The sequence below is a fragment of the Antedon mediterranea genome, chromosome 9 (assembly GCF_964355755.1).
Source record: "Antedon mediterranea chromosome 9, ecAntMedi1.1, whole genome shotgun sequence".
Lineage (NCBI taxonomy): Eukaryota > Metazoa > Echinodermata > Crinoidea > Comatulida > Antedonidae > Antedon > Antedon mediterranea.
Genome location: NC_092678.1, coordinates 2556593 through 2576331, shown reverse-complemented (window position 1 = coordinate 2576331; position 19739 = coordinate 2556593). Strand labels below are relative to the sequence as shown.

Here is a 19739-nt window from a genome sequence, read left to right as displayed (position 1 = left end):
TTAATCCTATTCTTATAATTATTTTGTGACATTCACGCTAGTGCTTTTTTCAATTTAAGGGCAACACAAAATGCTACCTCCTGTTAAATTTAAGGGCAACACAAAATGCTACCTCCTGTTAAATTTAAGGGCAACACAAAATGCTACCTCCTGTTTAATTTTTAGTTGGTAATTCATTCAAAAAAGAATGAAATAAACTTTCTTTAACTTTAAAAATCATTTTCCACTCTTCCTCCATAAAGAAGATTGGTTTTGTATGGCGCAAATTAGAGACCCCTTTCCTACGTTTTTTAGATCTAATTTAAGATCACAAACTATATTTAATGTAAAAATAATAATATATGGTCCTATTGCGATAAATTTTTTCGCGCGGATTGATATTTTTGTGTTTCTTCCTTCTTTTTGATCGATCGTGAGGCCAAAGCAAATGGAAGATTCCTAACTTTTCAGCAAAAATACCGGTCTTTCCACAATTTGTATCTACGGAGTCTGGCAAATATAGAAAGACAAATAATGCAGCAACTATACAACGTCAGGCTAGGTATATAGCTAGCGTACGATGTTCGTACGTTACCGATGTTTACCAGCTAGGCCTACAAAACTAAGCCTAGCTAGGCTAGGCCTAAAGACCATCCACCAGAGGTCATTCGCCGCGAGCTACTTAGGTAGTGCATTGTTTCTCACTTTTTATCATAATTTACCATACAACGTACATTTAAGACAAGGAATGACCTGGTTTAATGTTTTTAAAGTAATATATATGTATTATTTTTACAAAACGTCACAAATTGTAGGGAGGGGTCTTTAACGGTGTACAGGACAGCCTTAAGTTATAATCAATTTGAATTTGAGATTGGAACAAGAGGTTCTCATTTAATAAGTAATAAATAAGATTGAATTGTGACCACCTTTATATACATTGCAACAAATTATACATAATAAAATGTTGCCACCAGTAGGCCTACAGTTTTTACCTGAATAAGACAAATATGACAAATGCAGCCAGAAGACAAGTGAGTGACAGGTAGCAACACACAGTAGTGATCCAGCTCAGTATTTCCTCATGTATTGGATCCATCTGTTAGAAACAAACACATAAAATAATGCATGTATATTATCATAGGTAAGGCAATAGTTTTGGTAATGTGAGTGTATATGTCTGTCCAACAACTTTGGCATGGGTTTAAGGCTGTCTCAAGTCTTCTCAGATAAGGACTATTGTATACTCCATAGGTCCAGTGTACACAGTGTGCACCAAGTTCACCATTTGAGACGATTAGGGGGTTACTCCAGTGAACTGTTTTACAAAATAGCCCCAGCCTTTTAGGGGGATTACCACAGAGATTAAATTACTATTGATAATCCATGTGCCTAAAGGACGTATACAATTTTAAAAACGTAATTCCACTACAAGCTATGAACATGGATGAGAGAAACATCTAATTCAATGTCTACAAAGTTAATCTTTCTTCAGTTAAGTAGTTCATTAGAACATCTCTATTCATTGTATACAGGAAACATTGCAGTGGGAATCAAGTAAAAAAGCTTGCCTTGCATTTACTAGTCCCCTCAAGGCTGTCCCCTCAAGGCTGTCCCCTCAAGGCTGTCCCCTCAAGGCTGTCCCCTGGATATTAGTTCAAATGGGTATAAAGTCAAGAACTAAATAATCAAATATTATACCTAATCATCAAAACGTATGTTACTTACCGGGACATCAGTGACTCGCATCAAGACACCAAATGCTGTGAGATGATTACACTTACACAAGATATAGAGCCCGTCAGAATTGATTAAATGACAGCCACGTTGAGACCACAAATTCTCAGAAGACCTTGCAATGCAAACCATTTTATAATCAATGTTATAGTATTGGATTGGAAGAGTGGGGTGTCAAGAAGAGAGGTGTAATTACGAACATTGCCAAGCAGTTAAACAATTTTGGAAATCAAAATCATAAGCAATATGAGGCCTAACACTACCAAACTAGTTTGATTAAAAAAGTGTGACATGCCCGAATATGGTAATAATATGACATCATCATGTCCATAAATGGGCACATCACATTTTGTTGTCACATGAAGTTTGATAGTGTAGACAGAGCTTTAATCATCAGTTTCTTGTGCACATTTTTTTGTTGGCACTGTGATGAACACACCAATTAAAGTGTAGGCATAGCATAAGTACACTTACTCTACTCCACTCCTATCGTTGGGGCAAGTGGGTAACTTAATATTCAATTCCAAATTGTATGAAGCGAGGCTTATATACTTTAAAAAGGGTTGATACCTCAGTCTGGCCTTATTCCTGAAACAGTAAAGTATATTACTTGCGTGATTAAATCAAACACACTTTGTTTGGTTGATGTCCAGGAACGAACATAGCAGTTCAATCTTTTTCTCTTCATTCGTCTCATTGTGAAGTTTGACAAGCTTTAACTCGACATCAATGTCAGTGAATATGGTTGTAAGATGTGGATACGTTGCTATCGATAGCAACTTGCTATTTATCAAAGTAAAGTTTGAATCTCCAGACCTATTTAAAAAACAAATAAATATTTGTTATTTTCTTCAAGAAACTGAAAAAATGTTTGTAACATCATGACATGATCACAATAAAGAATACTTCAATGTTATTGGCACAATTAGCTCCAATTATGGATGATGTGTTATCATATTGCAACAACAAAAAATGTGTACAAGAAACTTATGATTAAAGCTCTGTCTACACTATCAAACTTTATGTGACAAAAAAATGTGATGTGCCCATATATGGACATGATGTCATTACTACCATATTTGAGAATATTACTACCATATTGGGGCACATCACAGTTTTGTCAAACTAATTTGATAGTGTACACAGAGCTTTGAAGCCTTCGCGACTACTTAATCATGTATTAAGCCATTTATTTACTGTATATAAATACAAATACATCTGATGTTTAATTGTATACTTTACTCTGTTATATTTGATGTTGGTTTGATCCACATATCTATATTGTTAAACTGCAAAGTAGCAACACCCAATTCAGAGTCGACTGTCAAGAGAAAAAAGTGATAAAATAAAGTGATAGAGATTGAGATAACACAATCATTCTGGCATGTGTATAACCGATCGTAACAATTGTCTGATCACAGCGCTTGTCTGACCACAGTGCTGATCTGACCACAGCAATTGTCTGACCACATCCCTATCTGACCACAGCACTGTCTAACTGTAAAGCTTGTCTGATCCAGCAATTGTCTGACCACATCCCTATCTGACCGCAGCACTGTCTGACTGTAGAGCTTATCTGATCGCAGCACTGTATGACCGCAGCACTAGCTTGACTAGTAGCGTGCGATGCATACTTATTTTGTGTTGCCTAAATTACTTATTTTTGTACTTAATTGGTACTTATTTGACTGTGGACTAACCATGATAATGCATATCTGTTATACTAACCGCAATGGACTTTGATGCATATCTAAATGTGATTTGCTTTAGTGAAGTTACAACTGACCTGATGTTTCCAGGTTTTGGAAGTTGGTTGGTGACAAGGAGACTAACTGGTTAACTGGTAATCCAGATTCTGCCAAATCAGAGTTCACTATATGACTAGAGACATACATATCTGTTGGATAATAACAAATTAAATCAAGACTTCATTGATTGATAATCCATGAAGAGGATAGAGTGACATCAAGACTTCATTGATTGATAATCCATGAAGAGGATAGAGTGACATCAAGACTTCATTGATTGATAATACATGAAGAGGATAGAGTTATTGTTATGCAACCTACCTAAATTTTTCTTTACAATATGAAATGAATTTCCTACAGTCAAAAGATCCAAGGCAAATTTCTCCATTATGTCTATCAAATGTATCACTTCAGAATCATCTGCCTTGAAATCAAAGGAAAAACACATTATGAATGTGAATGTTATAAACATAACACACACAAAAGACAACTGCTTTTATCACAACTACTTTTTGAACAATGCAGACCCCGCCCCCCACCAGTACCTACTTGTATAATGCAGACCTCCCCAGTACCTACCTGTATAATGCAGACCTCCCCAGTACCTACCTGTTGCCATTCTGCCGCATTATCAAGGTCAATAATTTGACTGGCTTCTGAGGTGACATCATCAATGTATTTATTCACTTCTTCTTCATTCCATAATCGGTTCACACCAACGACGAGAGATTCCAAATAGTTTATGCTGTCCAAGACACTCAACGAAGGATCTGTACAAATAAAATTATTTATCATTTACCATATTCCTTCTACATTTGTATGACTTATTCAATGAATGATGTTATTAGCTGTTGTGGGTTTGCAGATATTTTAAACCATATAGTTCAGTGGCAGATCCAAGGGGAAGAAGTGGCCCCAGCCACAGGATCCGCCACTGTAGTTCTACGTTTGGTTAGACATATCTAGCCAGAGGGTTCAAGGGTTTAAATAAACACTCCTAAGCCCTCCACCCCACACAATTTTTAAAGAGAAGTGTCCTCCTTATACTAGTGTCTAGCAGCAGAAGTACCGCAATATTACATTACCTTCTGTTGTCATTTCAGTTGTTGTTGGACAAAGATGCTCATTACAACTGACCACTACTTCAGAAATTCCTGTACAGTTAACTCCATCAAAGACTGGTGGGTTGTCACAAAATCTTGCTTCGGTGGAATTACCTCCACCACAATCCTGATTACATCCTCCAGAGCTCCATGGCCCCCACTGACCATCAACAATATCTGAAAAAAAAACACAGCCTAAAACTTGACCACTATGCAAATGGATGTTTCAAGCTCAGATGACACAACTGGAAAGAAAAATAAAGGTAGAGGGATGTGGAAGCCATAACATTAAAGACATTTAATAACTGGTGTGAGTTCTGTCAGGCTGCTAGAAAGAAGATAGCCAACTAAATAAGAGCAAAAACCCTTAAGGTAACGTTGGGTTTGGTCTATACCAATAATTAATATAGGGTTGGTTGGCTTTGTATTTTATCAATCACATCCACACATATAGTTGGTTCTTCTTTATCAATATTTTAATTATGTGGTCTATTCTGAGCCAGTCATTAAATCTGTTCATATCTTGTAAATTCAGTGAGGAAGTTAGAATCTTCATCTCCCTCTTCTTGATATAAAACCTTACCGTTGTTCAAGGTATAAATATCAAAAGCGTTCTCCGAATTCCATTGGCAATCATACGTACTGGTTGCATTTAGGTACGTGTCATACGTGTACGTCTCATTCACCGAATTAAGACATGCATAGGATGAAAGTGCAAAGATTGTTCTACTAAAATTTAAAGTAACAATTGCACATTTTTCTATTGGAAACAGACGCTCTTCTGCTGGTGAATCTAACAGTTTATGTTTACTTTCCATTTCTTCCGTAAATAAGTACTCATAATTATATCTACTTCGGCAGCCTAAATGTTTGTAAGTTGTTCCATCTGTAAATAAAAATTTAAAATCTAAAATATTTTGCAATTAGTAAACTAATAATTTTAATCTTAAATTAAATTTTAAACTTAAATGTAATTATATGCGTCCTGAAGCTTATCAGGAAAATTGGACAAGGCCCTCTACGGACTCACAGCAGTCCTACCCAGATAAACAACAAGGGCTAAAGGACCAGTCCTGGGTAACTTCTACTCTTCCGAAAGATACACTGTGTTCTTTAAAGTGCAAACAAGTCCTTATCTGAGAAGTCTTGTTCTACCACCAGAAATATCGATGGTCGAGAGGCTTGAACCTGTGCTGATTGTATGGCTTCTAGGATTTACGGCACCCCTGCCTTAACCTCTCAGCCACTCAACAATGATTAGTACTTTATTTCATGCTAAGCTAGTTATTTTGTGCCGACTTGCTCTAGCATCATTTTAACTATAAAGTCTCTCTGTGAATATCAAAACAAACTACTCACTTTTCCACGGACATTCTTCAGTGTTGCAGGTTCTATTATCAAAACTGTTTGTCTCTGTGCAATTCTGAACACCATTCACATCCGGAAAACAATAACGCCATCGTTCTTGACTTCCTGTTCCGCACGCTGCATCACATGAACTCCACGATAACCATGACGTCCAATCATCCAGGAATGCTGTAATAATTGATACATTAATAATTAGTATCAATTAAAGGGGGATTCTGGAAAAACCATTAGTGCCTGACGAAAAAAGGGCAATAATTGTTCACAGTGCCCTTTCCAAGCTGCCATTTCCACTGCCACATGCACTTTAAACTTTTGTGCCAAAAATGCAACAAATTTATCAAGACTTAAAATTGTTGCTTTTTATTCCTAATCCTACAAGAGAAGTCTGAGAAAAGTCTGATCAGGGCAGTGGTGTAATTTATAGACCTGAAGCCCTGGTTTAGGAACCTCAAGTGGCCCTCCAACGCTGGTGGCCTCGGTTGTTTTTAACCTTTTTCGACATAATTTTTTCCCTTTTTCCCCTCTGGGCACTGTTCAGGAGCGCCCCCATAAGCTTCGGGCCCCTGGGGGTAGCATACTGTAAACTACCATGAACATAATTATACTTCACGCTATTTTATGCAACATTGACAAATTCCTATCTATATTATTTTAAAAATGATTGAATTTACATTGCTTGAAGGTATAGAGTTCAAACTTCTTGTTAAACTCATTATCTCTTGGACGAATATAGTCTGGAAGGTTGTTGTTTCCCAGGCAATGTAAATAATTTCCATCAATGACAAAGAAGTCATATGTTCCGTCAGCCTCCAAAGCACAGCGAAGGTCCGCATTGTGACGGTTAGTTTCATTGCCAACTAAAAACGTTTCATTTGAGGTTGTTGATTCCAGTGAAAATGTATCCTTTATTCTCCAAGGCAAAAACATAAACCAAGGACCTAGATCATAGTACACTGTAAATGAATGAACAATAGATTAAATTCAAAGTAACTTTTATATACCCACCCTGGGGTACAAGGCCATTTAAACTGACCTGGGAATTTTAAACTGATATGTGAATTTTAAACTGACCTGGGTACTACGGGTCTGGGTATTTTAAACGGGTCTGGGTATTTTAAACTGATATGTGTATTTCAAACTGACCTGAAATTTTAAACTGACAAGGGCATTTAAACTGACCTGGGCAACGATTATCATAACAATACAATGTTGAATCTGAAGTATTATATGCCGTTGCCAGTGGTGACAAGTCACAGTTGTTGTTTATCACTTCGTTGCCAGCCGAAAAACAAAGTGCAGACGTCTGGTTTGTGATTTGTTGTACACATTGAATGTGGCACCACTGTAAATTGAAGTCGAATACATTTTGTGTAACTAATGTCACAGTTTCTAAAATAGATACAGATGTACCAGTGACATTTCCTGAAGAAAAAAAATAAATCTATATTTTAGACATTACCGTATGCATCTCCATATTAATAGATTGAAATCAGGGGTGGATATATAACGATGAAGCTTGCTAGTTGTTTGGCACCCTTCCCACCTTGCACTCAAAATTAAACTAAATATATAAAAGGTGATCAATATTATCTTGGAATTATTGTCACTTCTGATCTTAAAGCATCACTCCATATCTACAAGGTGTGTGCTAAGGCAAATTCTATGGTAGAATCAGAAAGTCAAACAAATGTTTATTCCGCTTTACAAAACTCTTGTGAGGCCTTTGGAATATGCTGTTTAAGTTTGGTACCCTCAAAATTGTGCCACCCACCAAACTTGTACCAGACTTACTTTTTACAGCAAAGGAAAGACTAACTGGTCTTGATTTGCCCTCACTTAAAGACAGAAGAACCCAGGCGATATGATAGAGGTCTTTAAACTCATTCACCAGATTGAAAATATTGAATTTCAGCGGTTTTTCAATATCTTCCATCCTAAATCTAGGGCGCATTTAACACGAGGTCACTTACATTTACAATTGAATTCTTCCACAAAAAAATGTTCAGAGACTCTTCTTTTTTTTATACAAGAGTGATAAAGCATGTGATAAAGCTCTTATAAACTACCCCCACGTGTGGTTTCATGCACAACAGTTTATACATTCAAATTACATAATATTCTTTGAGAGGAGTTCCAGTGTAATGACGATCAGAGAGAGAGAGAGAGACGATGGTCTTATACCTCCATGTTATAACTAACTAGCATTTGTAAAGGCACCACTGGCCTCCAATACCGGTACCCACCATAAACAAATACAACGCCCTCTACAGTTTTATAACAAATGTTTGTTTTGATCCAAAAGTTTTTCGGCGTTTTAGCGGTTGGGAAAAGGTAAAAAAACAGGATAGCAATTAAAATAGTGTTGAAATGATCGGTTAATTTAAGCTTAGGAGATCCTAAGCTTATTTAGACATTCAACTTACTAAATATGTTTTCCTTGATTAAATATAATAACGTAGCTAGGTTTCTTGGTAGGCTAGGCCTCTAGGCCTACTGCTAGCCTACCACCACCACTAGCTATAGGCCTAGGCCTAGGCCCTAGTAGGCCTCTAGGCTAGTCCCTAGTGACTAGGCCTAGACACTCACAAGAAGAAGGGCAGGCCTTCCCGCGGCGGCGCTAGGCTTACTATACCGTCGGCCTAGCTAGGGAATACAGTACCCGGCTAAATTCAGGCTGTTTGAGTGGGTTGGTTAGGCCTATCTACAAAGGGATTAGGCCAAGTTGAGCCGCCGACAAGTTGAGCCGCCGCCAGAAAAACGTTATTTTCTATGAAACGCCAAATGCTTACTTTCGCCGGTGCTCGTTTCTATTTAATAGAAGTTCTATTTATATTAATTATTAGATATAACGATGTATATTCCAAAGTTTATATATCACGGTTTTTAGTATATATTATTAAATATTATAATTAAAGAGAAATAATTATGAATATCTGACTTGTAGATTCCAAAATATAAGGCCTAAAACATGACCGAAAATGATCGTTTTTAGCCAAAAATGACATAAACATGTTGCCCCCTTAGGCGGCAGTTGTATGAACTAGGCCTACTCCATTTTTCGGTAAAATAATTGCATAAAATCACCGTTTTTTTGTAAAATATTTTGTGTATTAACATTGTAAAATTCAATAAAATATGATATTATTATTAAAAGATAGTAGATAAAAAACAATAATTATTTAACCTCATTCGAAGAGTATCAATACTCTATTAGTCCTGAGAGACAACGTGATTTTACGCGAGAAAAATATTATGGAGTGCACTGCATTTTTACCTTGAAAGATTAAAAACAATTAAATTATTAAATATGACTACTTTCCTTTGCTGTGTTGTTATGGCGGTTCAAACCGACAAAATTGCGGGCGTTTCATAGAAATTACCGGCGGCTCAACTTGTCGGCGGCCCAACCGGTCATATCCCCTACAAAGAACATACATTATACAACCTAGTAACCTAGTCCTAGCTGGCTACTATTATATTATAATTAAATTAATATATTGTCAATATTGATTGATGATGGCAGCATCCATTTTTGTTTTTATTTATGGTCCATCAATTCAGCAACCTGCTAGGCTTAGTATCTAGCCCGGATTAGGTCAAGTTGAGGCTCCGCCAGAAAAACGTTATTTTCTATGAAATGCTAACTTTTGCTGGTGCTCGTTTCTTTAAATTTTAAGTAAATTAAGTAAAATTTTAGAAGATAAGAAACATCCATTACATATGATATGAGATTTTATAAGAACAAGTCAGGCCGGCTACGGGCTCCTAGAGCTGATACGTCAAGAAACCGACTGTCTTTTGTACCAAATTCAACTCATATTTTTAACTCAAAGATTGTTAGATCATAATAGCACATATGCAATATATATTTTAAAGTTTTACAGTTGATGGATGTTTTAATTAATGTTTTTAAATTATAAATTTGTTCTATATATGATGTAATTGTGAATGTTTTACCATATTTTTCTGTCGAGGAAAACAATTTTCCATGTACATTTTCTATGTATATGGAACGAATACTGATTTGATTTTTTGATTTGATTTAATAGAAGTTATTTATATTATTAGGAATAACGATGTAGCCTATCTATATTCAAAAGTTTAAATATCAAGGTTGTTAGTATATATTATTAAATATTACAATTAAAGAAATAATTATGAAAATCTGACTTGTAGATTCCAAAATATAAGGCCTAAAACATCACTGAAAATGATCGTTTTTAGTTAAAAATGATGTAAACATGTTGCATTTTTATATACATTTTTTGCATGCAGCAGGCACATATTAAATATAATGACGTCAAGCTTCATTGGAGGTACCGCCGGCCTAGCAATGACGAACCCTTCTTCATTAGGGCAGTCTCTTCCAAAGCTAACCCAGGAAAGTGAACTGCAAAAGATGCTGACAGACGAAAAGATAAGATCTGAACAACACAAAACAAACTATCAAACATTAAAAGCTGAACATACAAGGTAAAACTATAATATACAATTAGAACGAATTAATGCACATATTTTAAATTATTAAATTTAAAGTTATATCATGTTTTTTGTTTCAGGGTACAAGATGAAAATAGGCGTTTAACAATGAATATTGAGGAGTTAAAAGAAGAAAAAGCCTCTATGGAACAGAGATTACAGTTACTAATCTCCAAAACATCACAAGAATTATCAGAAAAGATTCAACAGGTTGAAGAACTAAAAAGAAAGGTTTGTCTCAGGGGCATGGTTTAAATACTACAGTATATTTATCAAAAATTCTGTGTTAGTACTAATTTGATCCTATTATATTAATGAGGTCACTTTACACAGAATGATATAAATATACAGTTAAACAAATGTCAAAGTTTTGCAACAAATTTCCACCAACTTGGTAAAATTATTTTGGGTGTCAAACTACCGTATATTTCGGTGTATAAGTCGCACCTGTGTATAAGATGCACCCCCTAACTGAGAGTAAAATATCGGCATTTTTTATATCGTCGATGTATAAGACGCACCTTATTTTTCATCAAAACAATGTTTTTTTAAATTGTAATCAATATTATTGTAATAATATATTTTGTTATATCTACAACGCAGTCCTTTATTTAGGTTTTTTCATACCTAGGCTCGGCCGCGCCCAGCCTCAACAAGTTCTTTCTAACTTGTTATTCATGAGTTTCGCCGCAACATCGAGTGCATGACCGTGTGTGTAACACGTACGTGTGTGGGCTAGCCTCGCTCGATCATTTCGAGAGGGCGCACGTTTTCACGGACAATCGTATTCGATAATAGTATCTATGTATCCAAGAAGTGTATACGCTAGGTCCATGCTATAATCAACTGGAGAATATACTAGTCGAATACCGTACACCATGTGGCCGCCAAGAAGGGCTTGCGCTAGGCTAGGGGTAAGGCGGTCGTGCGTATAACTATAAATACACCATGTGGCCGCCAAGAAAGGGCTTGCGCTGGGGGTACGGCGATCGTGCCTATAAATACTGTATGAAATTTTATCGGAGCGCCATAATGAACAAATCTTTTCATCATATTTAGTATAACATCATGCTAAAATGCCTTGAAAACTAGGCAGAAGCAGGTTGCCGTTACGTTAGTTAGTTACTGTAGCTAGGCCTAGCAGTAGCAAACGAGGTGACGATAGCCTAGCCTGCCTAGTAGGCCTATATGTACAATCTGTGTGGTGAGGCATTTATGTTCGGTGTATAAGACGCACCCTTAATTTAGAGGTCAAATTTGCGTGTCAAAAGTGCGACTTATACACCGAAATATACGGGGTAATTTAAATGTAATGTATGTTTGCTCTAATATCAGCCTTTTCTTTTGATCACCTAAAACACTCTAAACTGCCCTTGAGGAGTTTGATTTACAACACACTTAAATCTGGTAAACTTCTACACACCAAAATATGGCACACCTACAGCATCCCTGAATGTATTGAGGAGTGCAATTTGTAGCCCACCTACAATTTTAAAATGACAAGGCCTGTCACATGTGTGCTAAATACTATTTTTTTCTTTCTTAAGATCATCACACCTGATAAAATAGAAGTAATCAAATCACAAGTGGCCGCTGAGTTGGAACAACCATTCCGAGAACGTGTCGGTCAACTGAATGAAGAAATGGATCATTATCGTAGCGACTATAATAAACTACGATACGAACACTCGTTTTTAAAATCTGAGTTTGAACATGCACAAGTGGAGAGCAAAAGAATATTGGAGGAAACTACACTACAATATGAAACAGAGGTAAAATTATTCTATAGAGAAAACATTTTCTAGTATTTAATTCTAGCCCTCTAAATATTGAGTAAACAGAGGTAAACAACTGTAAGAAAAGGGAAGTCTTAAGTTCTATCTATACTAACAATTTATTCAACAAAAAAAGTGTGATGTCATATCACTACCATATTTGGGCATATCACTATCCTAATAGGCACATTACACTTTTTTTTGTCAAACTCCGATATAATTTCACCCCCTAATATTGGTTAGGGCTTATTACTTTAAATTACTTAGTTATTGGGTTCTTTGAGCCTTTTTCATGTTCTTTTAATTTAAATCTATATTTAAAAATGCGGCATTTATTATTTAAGTACTAACTAACAAATAAATTTTATAGAAGCTCGAATTTGTTTCTTTTAAGATTGAAAATTTGCGAAAGGACCGAGAAGCAATAGTAGCCAAGTACACAACCGAAGGGAGCCATGACACGCAGCGTGTTTGCAATCTTCATAGAGAGAATGCACAGCTAAATCTAAAGGTCAAAGGTCTCTTGACAGAGCTTGAAGAATTACGAGCTCAACGTGAACAAGTCGGTTTACAGTCGGATCACGTTACAAGACTGCAAGCGCGGCAAATGTCCGAACATGTCGCTAATATAAAAGGGCTAGAAGTAAGTACGATAGTATTACTACATTATATCCCATAAAACACACAGTATTAAATATGAGACAAGCGAGTGTAAAGAACGTTCATAATATCAGGCCATGTCATAACAACTTTTTTTTTTATTTTTTTTTTTATTTTTTTTTTTTTGAACACCATATTTAATGAGGGTGATCCATCCAGGTATTGCTGATCATTAGGGACCCTCAGAGGTTCACACGACAAACATATACACAAGATGCTCTACATAAACAAAGTCTTATTAAAAGTCTTTGGGAGTGAAGTAATTTGGTCCTTAGAAAAAATCCTGACATGTGACGGGACTTGAACCCAGGACCCTTGGAGTGTGGTAGCCAAGCATCATAACCACCAAGCCACAACTCCACTTTGTGTAATACTTCTGGATAAGACCCATGTTTCTGCTATTCCCATTTGAATGACTACATATCAATTGGTTTTCTGTTTTTGTAGAGCTATTTATTAAATAGTTGATGGCTATTAAAAATCATTGTTATAAGAACTTAAATGTCAAATAATTTAATTTAAAAATCTAAACAAATACATAATTGAATCATACAATTTGTTTTTATAGGCAGAAATTGAATCATTTAAAAGTCAGGCCAATCATTTACAAAAAGAACTACAGTCATCATTAGATGCCCAACGACTTCTAAATTCCAAAGTACATGACTTGGAGAAGGAGAATATGTCGTTGTCTGGCCAGGTGGATGAGAGCACACACAACAGTAAGATAGAGATAACAAACATGAAAATGGAGCTGTTAAAAGTGAAGGGTGAGCTAGAACGCGAGAGAGACGCATTAGCCAATCAAATTGAGGGTAAGCGTAATTGAATTTTTTCAGGTTATATTGTCAACAATTGCCATAAGGGAATAATTTAATCAATGACCTGACAGATCAGTACTTTACATAAAAAAGTCTTTTGAGTGGAATTGTGAGGGAAAATTTGAGCCCTGCAATAGATAGCCAAGCATAATAAACACTGCCACTTACTAAAGTTTAGGAGATGCAGATATGAATACAGTAGCTTTAAATTAGTCTGTGCTATATTGCAACATTTAAGCACATCCACCATTAGCTTATACAAGTTGTATTTTATTTAAATAAAAGATTTTAATGGATAATTTAAACTTCTTTTAGGTTATATAACAAAAATTGAGGTATTACAACGGTCGGTAGATTCACAGAGCAACAGCTTGGCGGACAAAGCGAGAGAAATGGTTCGAAAAGTTCAAGCTGCACGGGAAGAAGAGTGGCAAAAAAACAACACATTAGAAACTGAAAAGTAAGTCTATTTCTTAGTTATAATACTTTCTTTAGGTTAGGTTAGGTAAGGTAATAAAAATGCTATGACCATTTACATACAATGCATAGTGGATGGGCAGTTTTCGGTCAGGATAGATACATATTCTACATTGGACAAGCGAACCGGTTTTCCGCTTACCGTTAACACTTGATAGATACATATTCTACGTTGGACGCTTGTCTGTTTACAATTTCAACGGTATATAACATTAAATGTGAATAAAAGAAATCTTTTTTATTTCATAGCAGTAAAGCCACATTCACACAGCACCATTCAATTCTTTATATAATTTTTTTTCATAATATAACAAAGAGCACTGTCTTGTGTGAATCTAACTTAAGGCAGGTGACAATGTTGCTAACTGCTTGGTGCTACCGTGTTTTCAACTCCTTCAATTACAAATCACCTTTGTATATTAATCAAATCAAACAACCCTGTTGATAGATTTCTAAGATTAATTATCCTACTATCGGTATTTTTTCAGCTAATTTATCAGAAAATTCTATTTTTGAAATAGTTTCAGAACATGATTGCTTGAAGGTTTTATTTTATAAATTGCTGTGCTTTCAAAACAAGGATTCAATCTTGAGGAACATTTGTAGCAATAAATTTGTAATCACATACAATATACTGCTAGTTATGTTAACTTATTACTTTGTAGATTAATCTGTACAGAATACAGGAAATCTGTTAACCTTAATGATTAATGTTATTTCAATTAATAGTATATGTTTGTGGTATAGTTGTACAAAAAATCAATAAATAAAATGAATGAGAAGAAACTTTGTTGACAACTACAAATGTAATGTGAAAATGATTTACTATAGTACCTTGTGAATAAGAGGTATTGGCTTGTAAGTAAAAATAAAGATAATATTAGTATAGAATAGATAACGAACAGAAATGTGTTACCCAATAACTAATAAACAAATGTGTACCTCTGGCATTAATGAATTTGTAGATTGGAATTAGAAGCAAAGTTACAGGAAAGGGAAAAGTTACAAATCGAACAAGAAACACAAATTCATGCCGAAAAAGAACGGTGGGAAGAACAAATTAAAGTGGCGGAAGGAAGGCGGGATCAAGTGGAGAAAGACCTCCTTGTTCTACGGTAGGCAATCATAATCATAAAAACATAGTGTGATAAGAGGTTGTAGTGGACACAACCATTTTATTCTTTTTAAAAATATATCAAATATAAAACAGTGTTGTTTATTCTTTAATTATGATTGTTAATAAAATAATTTTTATTTAAAAAGAAAAACATTTTATTTATTGGACACAAAAGTCTTCTGCCTCATGCCAATGATACCCATCCATTAAACCAATAGGGCTTTTATGGTATATTCAATTCTGATTGGATAGTAACTCTATTCAACTTACAGTATTCTTTCAGTATTCTTTCAGTATTCTTTCCATTTAATTTTATGTTAATTTATATATGCAAAACCTTGAACAAAATCTACCTCAATTACACATTTAGGATATAATAATGGCACAATCTTTCCATGACTAACTTAATGAGTTAATAACAATAATTAGAAAGTAAATATTCTAATGAAGAACATTGCCATCTCCAATGATTACGTGAAGGATTTGTCAATACATGTGAACAACTAAACAGTACTTAATGAATAACTTCAAGGTTTCAATTATTATGTTAATATATGTACTAATTTCCATGAATTTTTATTATATGCAATTAACTGTTGTAAAAAGATCCGGTAACATTAAACTGTCCATTTACCACACATTTCACAACAGTACGGTTTCAAATTGAGTAAATTAGCGAGTTATTTATAATAATAAAACTTAAAAGTACTTATGTTGTGTTAAGTACGTCATTGTCTGCTACAAGCAAAAGCTTCAATTATGTTTGCCACACAAGTAGCTCATGTAAGTACTAGTTACTATTCTGTCTATTAGAAATGATTAAGATTTATCTTTTAGTTTGAAATGTTGCAATTAGCGAATATTGATTTTCCTTTTCAGATGTACCATTTTCAAATTTTGCATAATTTCTAAATTTTTTCTATTATTTTTCCATCCTTATTATGTTTGCGATCTCAAATGAGATTACTTTGTGTAATAATATTTGTAATAAATGATAATTATATTATTATTTATTATATTTTTAATTATTCAGAGCAAAATTTGATCAACATAATAATACAAGCCAAGAACTGGACCAAGAAAGACAACGAAATGCAGAATTGCGAGAAAAACTACATTCCAATCAAACAGAACTGTTAAGCCTGCAAACAATTGAACAAGAACTGAACACCGAAAATGACAAATTTAAAAACTCCATAGATATGTTAAACGATGAACTACGATTAACTCGCAATGATTTAGAACAAGTTAAAGATGTTGCCCAGCAACGACTGGAGCAACAAAGACTAGCAAGTCTAGATGAAAAGCAACAGCTGCAGAAGAGGCTAGATGAACTAGAAGATCAAATAAAAAAGATGAATAAAAACTTGGAAATGCAAGAAAAAGTTCATAAAAAGGTATAAAAGGTTTATTTCATGATCGTAGTAGGCTCTGATCTGACATGCATGACAGAGATTGACATTTTAAATTTTGTTTGCTTCTAATTTTGTAGAAAAAGAAGAAGTATCAAACAGTTGTAGACCGGTTGAAAGATAAGATTCAAATACTGGAAGCAAAACAAGAACAACTGGAGCTTGAGAATCAAACACTAAGGTACTCAATTGTAAGACAGTCTTAAGCTTTGTCTACACTATCAAACTACTTTGACAAAAAGAGTGTGATGTGCCTAAACACGGTAGTGATAAGCCCAAATATGGTAGTGATATGACATCATCATATATGGGCACATCACATTGATACTGTAGACAGAGCTTTAGGGCTTCAACATTTCCTACTCTTGAAAACGTTATTCCTAAGATACTAAAATTGCCATAACTTCCGAATAAATTAGCATGAATTAATCTTACAGGAAGCAGATTCCGAAAGAAACTTACTCAAAAGCTGTTCGCAAGTTACGTGAACTGCAGAGAAAACAAAGTGAATTTAAAAGTTTACTTGCCGGAGCAGATATGAGCCTAGGACCAATCGCAAACTTGTCAATAACGGGAGTATTGCCTACGAGTAGTTCAACACCATACCATCATAAAAGCTATTTAGACCAGGTAGGTTATTATATGGGTTGAGGTCAGTCTACAGTCTGATCAGACTGTAGACTTTAAAATCAAGGGACAACTTTGTTAGAGTGTAATAGTTACGGACAAGAGATCATTTATGGTCCATGTTGTTAGGACTAAGTATAAATTGAACTCGTTAGAAAAAAGTTACAACACTATGAAAAAACTACTGTATTCAAACTAAGAAATTCATTGTAAAGCCTGTTTTCCTGTAACGTCGACGCTATCGTTAACAATAATCGGCGATCTTCTACGTAAACATTGAAATGGTAACGATTTACAGGAAAAGGTACTCGCTATTGTCATCATTTCAACTTGATCGTTTTCAAACGATTGTCGTTGAACTGTTAACGATCAACGACGATAGCGTCGAATAACGTCGACAGGAAAACAGGCTTTAAAGAAGAGTATCTGTTACACTAATGTGGACTCAGTTTTTATGATGTTCTCAATTTAGATACATCCCCATATTATCAGTACAAATTGGTATAAAATTATTAACATTTTTACAGTTGTATGATCATACACAGAGGCGTAATACTGGACAGTAAGTGTATATGTGGTACTTTTCTACCTAACAGAGGATGGTGGGGCAAATAATAATTTTAGTTATCACCATTTTCTTACTGTTCAAAATGTTTTTCCACACTATATATGATTACTAATATACAATGTTGGATTGGTTGGGACAGACACCAATGAATGAATTACCAGCTACCATTGGTTGCATAGTGGGCAATGCTAAACAACATTTTGTACACAAATTATGTGGCCCAGTATAGGCTTTAAACTTCCACAAAAACTCCCCCTCAACCAAATAGTGCTTGGTGATATGCCTAATATAACTTTGGGAGTTGAGTTTGGTATAAAAAAAACCTGCATATTCTGCACATCATTGCTGGGCATTTTGGAGTCTTTTTCTCTTTATATATTTTATAAAGTAGTGGTATCTTAACAGAGGTCAAACGACTCGACCTCTGTTAAGCATGCATGCAATGCTGTTCTATGGTCCGCATTCTGGCTGCTGAAATGAGTGGCTATTCAATTGTATGTACCATGCAAACCTTGTGATTTAAAATGGTCCACTGTATAAAACATGTGGCTATATATTCTACAGCAGCTGTTAATATATATATTTTGTCTTTGTGTTATATTTTCTCATAAATTTCCTGAGGAAATGCCCTGTCGTTACCATTTGTGCTATTTATTCAGTTTAGCTCACTTATTTAATGATAAAATAATTATCTTTATTTCATTAATATGCTTAATAATTTCTTATTTTACTGTACTTGACACAATATTTTTTTCATTGCTGATTTTCAAACAGAGGGGCGGGCCCTCCTTAATATAATAATTTGATTAATTCATTATCTTTTAGGACCAGCACCAACGCGATGTATCGATGATTAAACGACGCCTTGAGGAGCTCGGTGACAACCAGAAGCAGCAGCTAGATATTTTACTAGGTGATCCACCACAAAGTGCGAGATCCGATAATATATCTATCAAATCGGACGCCGATAAAGAAAATAATATAGTACTGGATGATATTTCGGAATAAAGATTATAAAAATATTCTTTCATGCTTCTTAATGTATAATCAATGTTTTATATTTTAGATGAGAATAAAGAAATTAAATTTCAATAGTTATGTTAATTTTCAAAATAAGTTGTAATATACTTTTCATTTTTATGTTAAATATTGTACTAATAATTTGTACATTATTTTCTATTGTCATTTTTATACTGAATTTATATCTTTGATATCGACTTTTCATTTTGGAAATAAAAATGTTCATAACAAGTGTGTATTGCTTACGAGTTATAATAGTTTTTTGTATGTATTTCAATTCAAGACGTATACATTCTACAAATATGCACTATTATTGACTACAAATTGATTATAAATCCTCATCCCACACTACTCTACATTCTATTCCAAATTTATTGTTTATTGAATTTTTTTCAACAATACAATAAAATATGAAATATTAAATAAACCAGATCCCTCTGTGGGAGATTCGTTTTGTTGTAATCTAATTTGACCAATTATTTCATTTTAATTGTAAATACAGTATGTCCTTGCTGATTGTAATTACATATTTGAGGCACACTGTTTAGTTTGTAGGATAATTAGTCATTTAAATTCAATTAATAGGATATATTTGTTTGTCCATGGGTTATGATTATTTTTGTGTCAATTGTTTATGCATAAAATAACTTCTAGTCACTTGAATGATATTGTTCATAATAATTTGACGTTTAGTGGATATGCGTACTTTCTAAATGATTACCATGTCCGCTTTAAAGATAGAGGTAAGGGTGCGGATCTAGGATGCTTAACGATATTGAAGTAATCTGCACGTACCCTCTAGTTTTAGTTGACGTAACTCACGCGTACCCTCTAGTTCTAGTTGACGT

At 34.6% G+C, this 19739-nt stretch overlaps 1 protein-coding gene across 2 annotated transcripts; it reads left to right on the top strand.

Moving 5' to 3' along the window:
- The first annotated feature begins 8242 nt into the window (after window positions 1-8242).
- On the top strand, window positions 8243-19064 carry LOC140059397 (centrosomal protein of 83 kDa-like). Of its 2 annotated transcripts, none has more exons than XM_072105296.1 (12): window positions 8243-8266; window positions 10211-10408; window positions 10495-10645; window positions 11962-12186; window positions 12584-12832; window positions 13418-13664; window positions 13986-14130; window positions 15113-15262; window positions 16298-16661; window positions 16757-16857; window positions 17114-17306; window positions 18697-19064. In XM_072105296.1, the coding sequence occupies exons 2-12, from the start codon at window positions 10230-10232 to the stop codon at window positions 18877-18879; spliced, it is 2187 nt and encodes a 728-aa protein (XP_071961397.1). In that variant the 5' UTR covers window positions 8243-8266; window positions 10211-10229; the 3' UTR covers window positions 18880-19064. The 2 variants fall into 2 exon arrangements, with proteins under 2 accessions (XP_071961397.1, XP_071961398.1); XM_072105297.1 differs by lacking the exon at window positions 8243-8266 and adding an exon at window positions 9944-10048.
- Window positions 19065-19739: the final 675 nt, after the last annotated feature.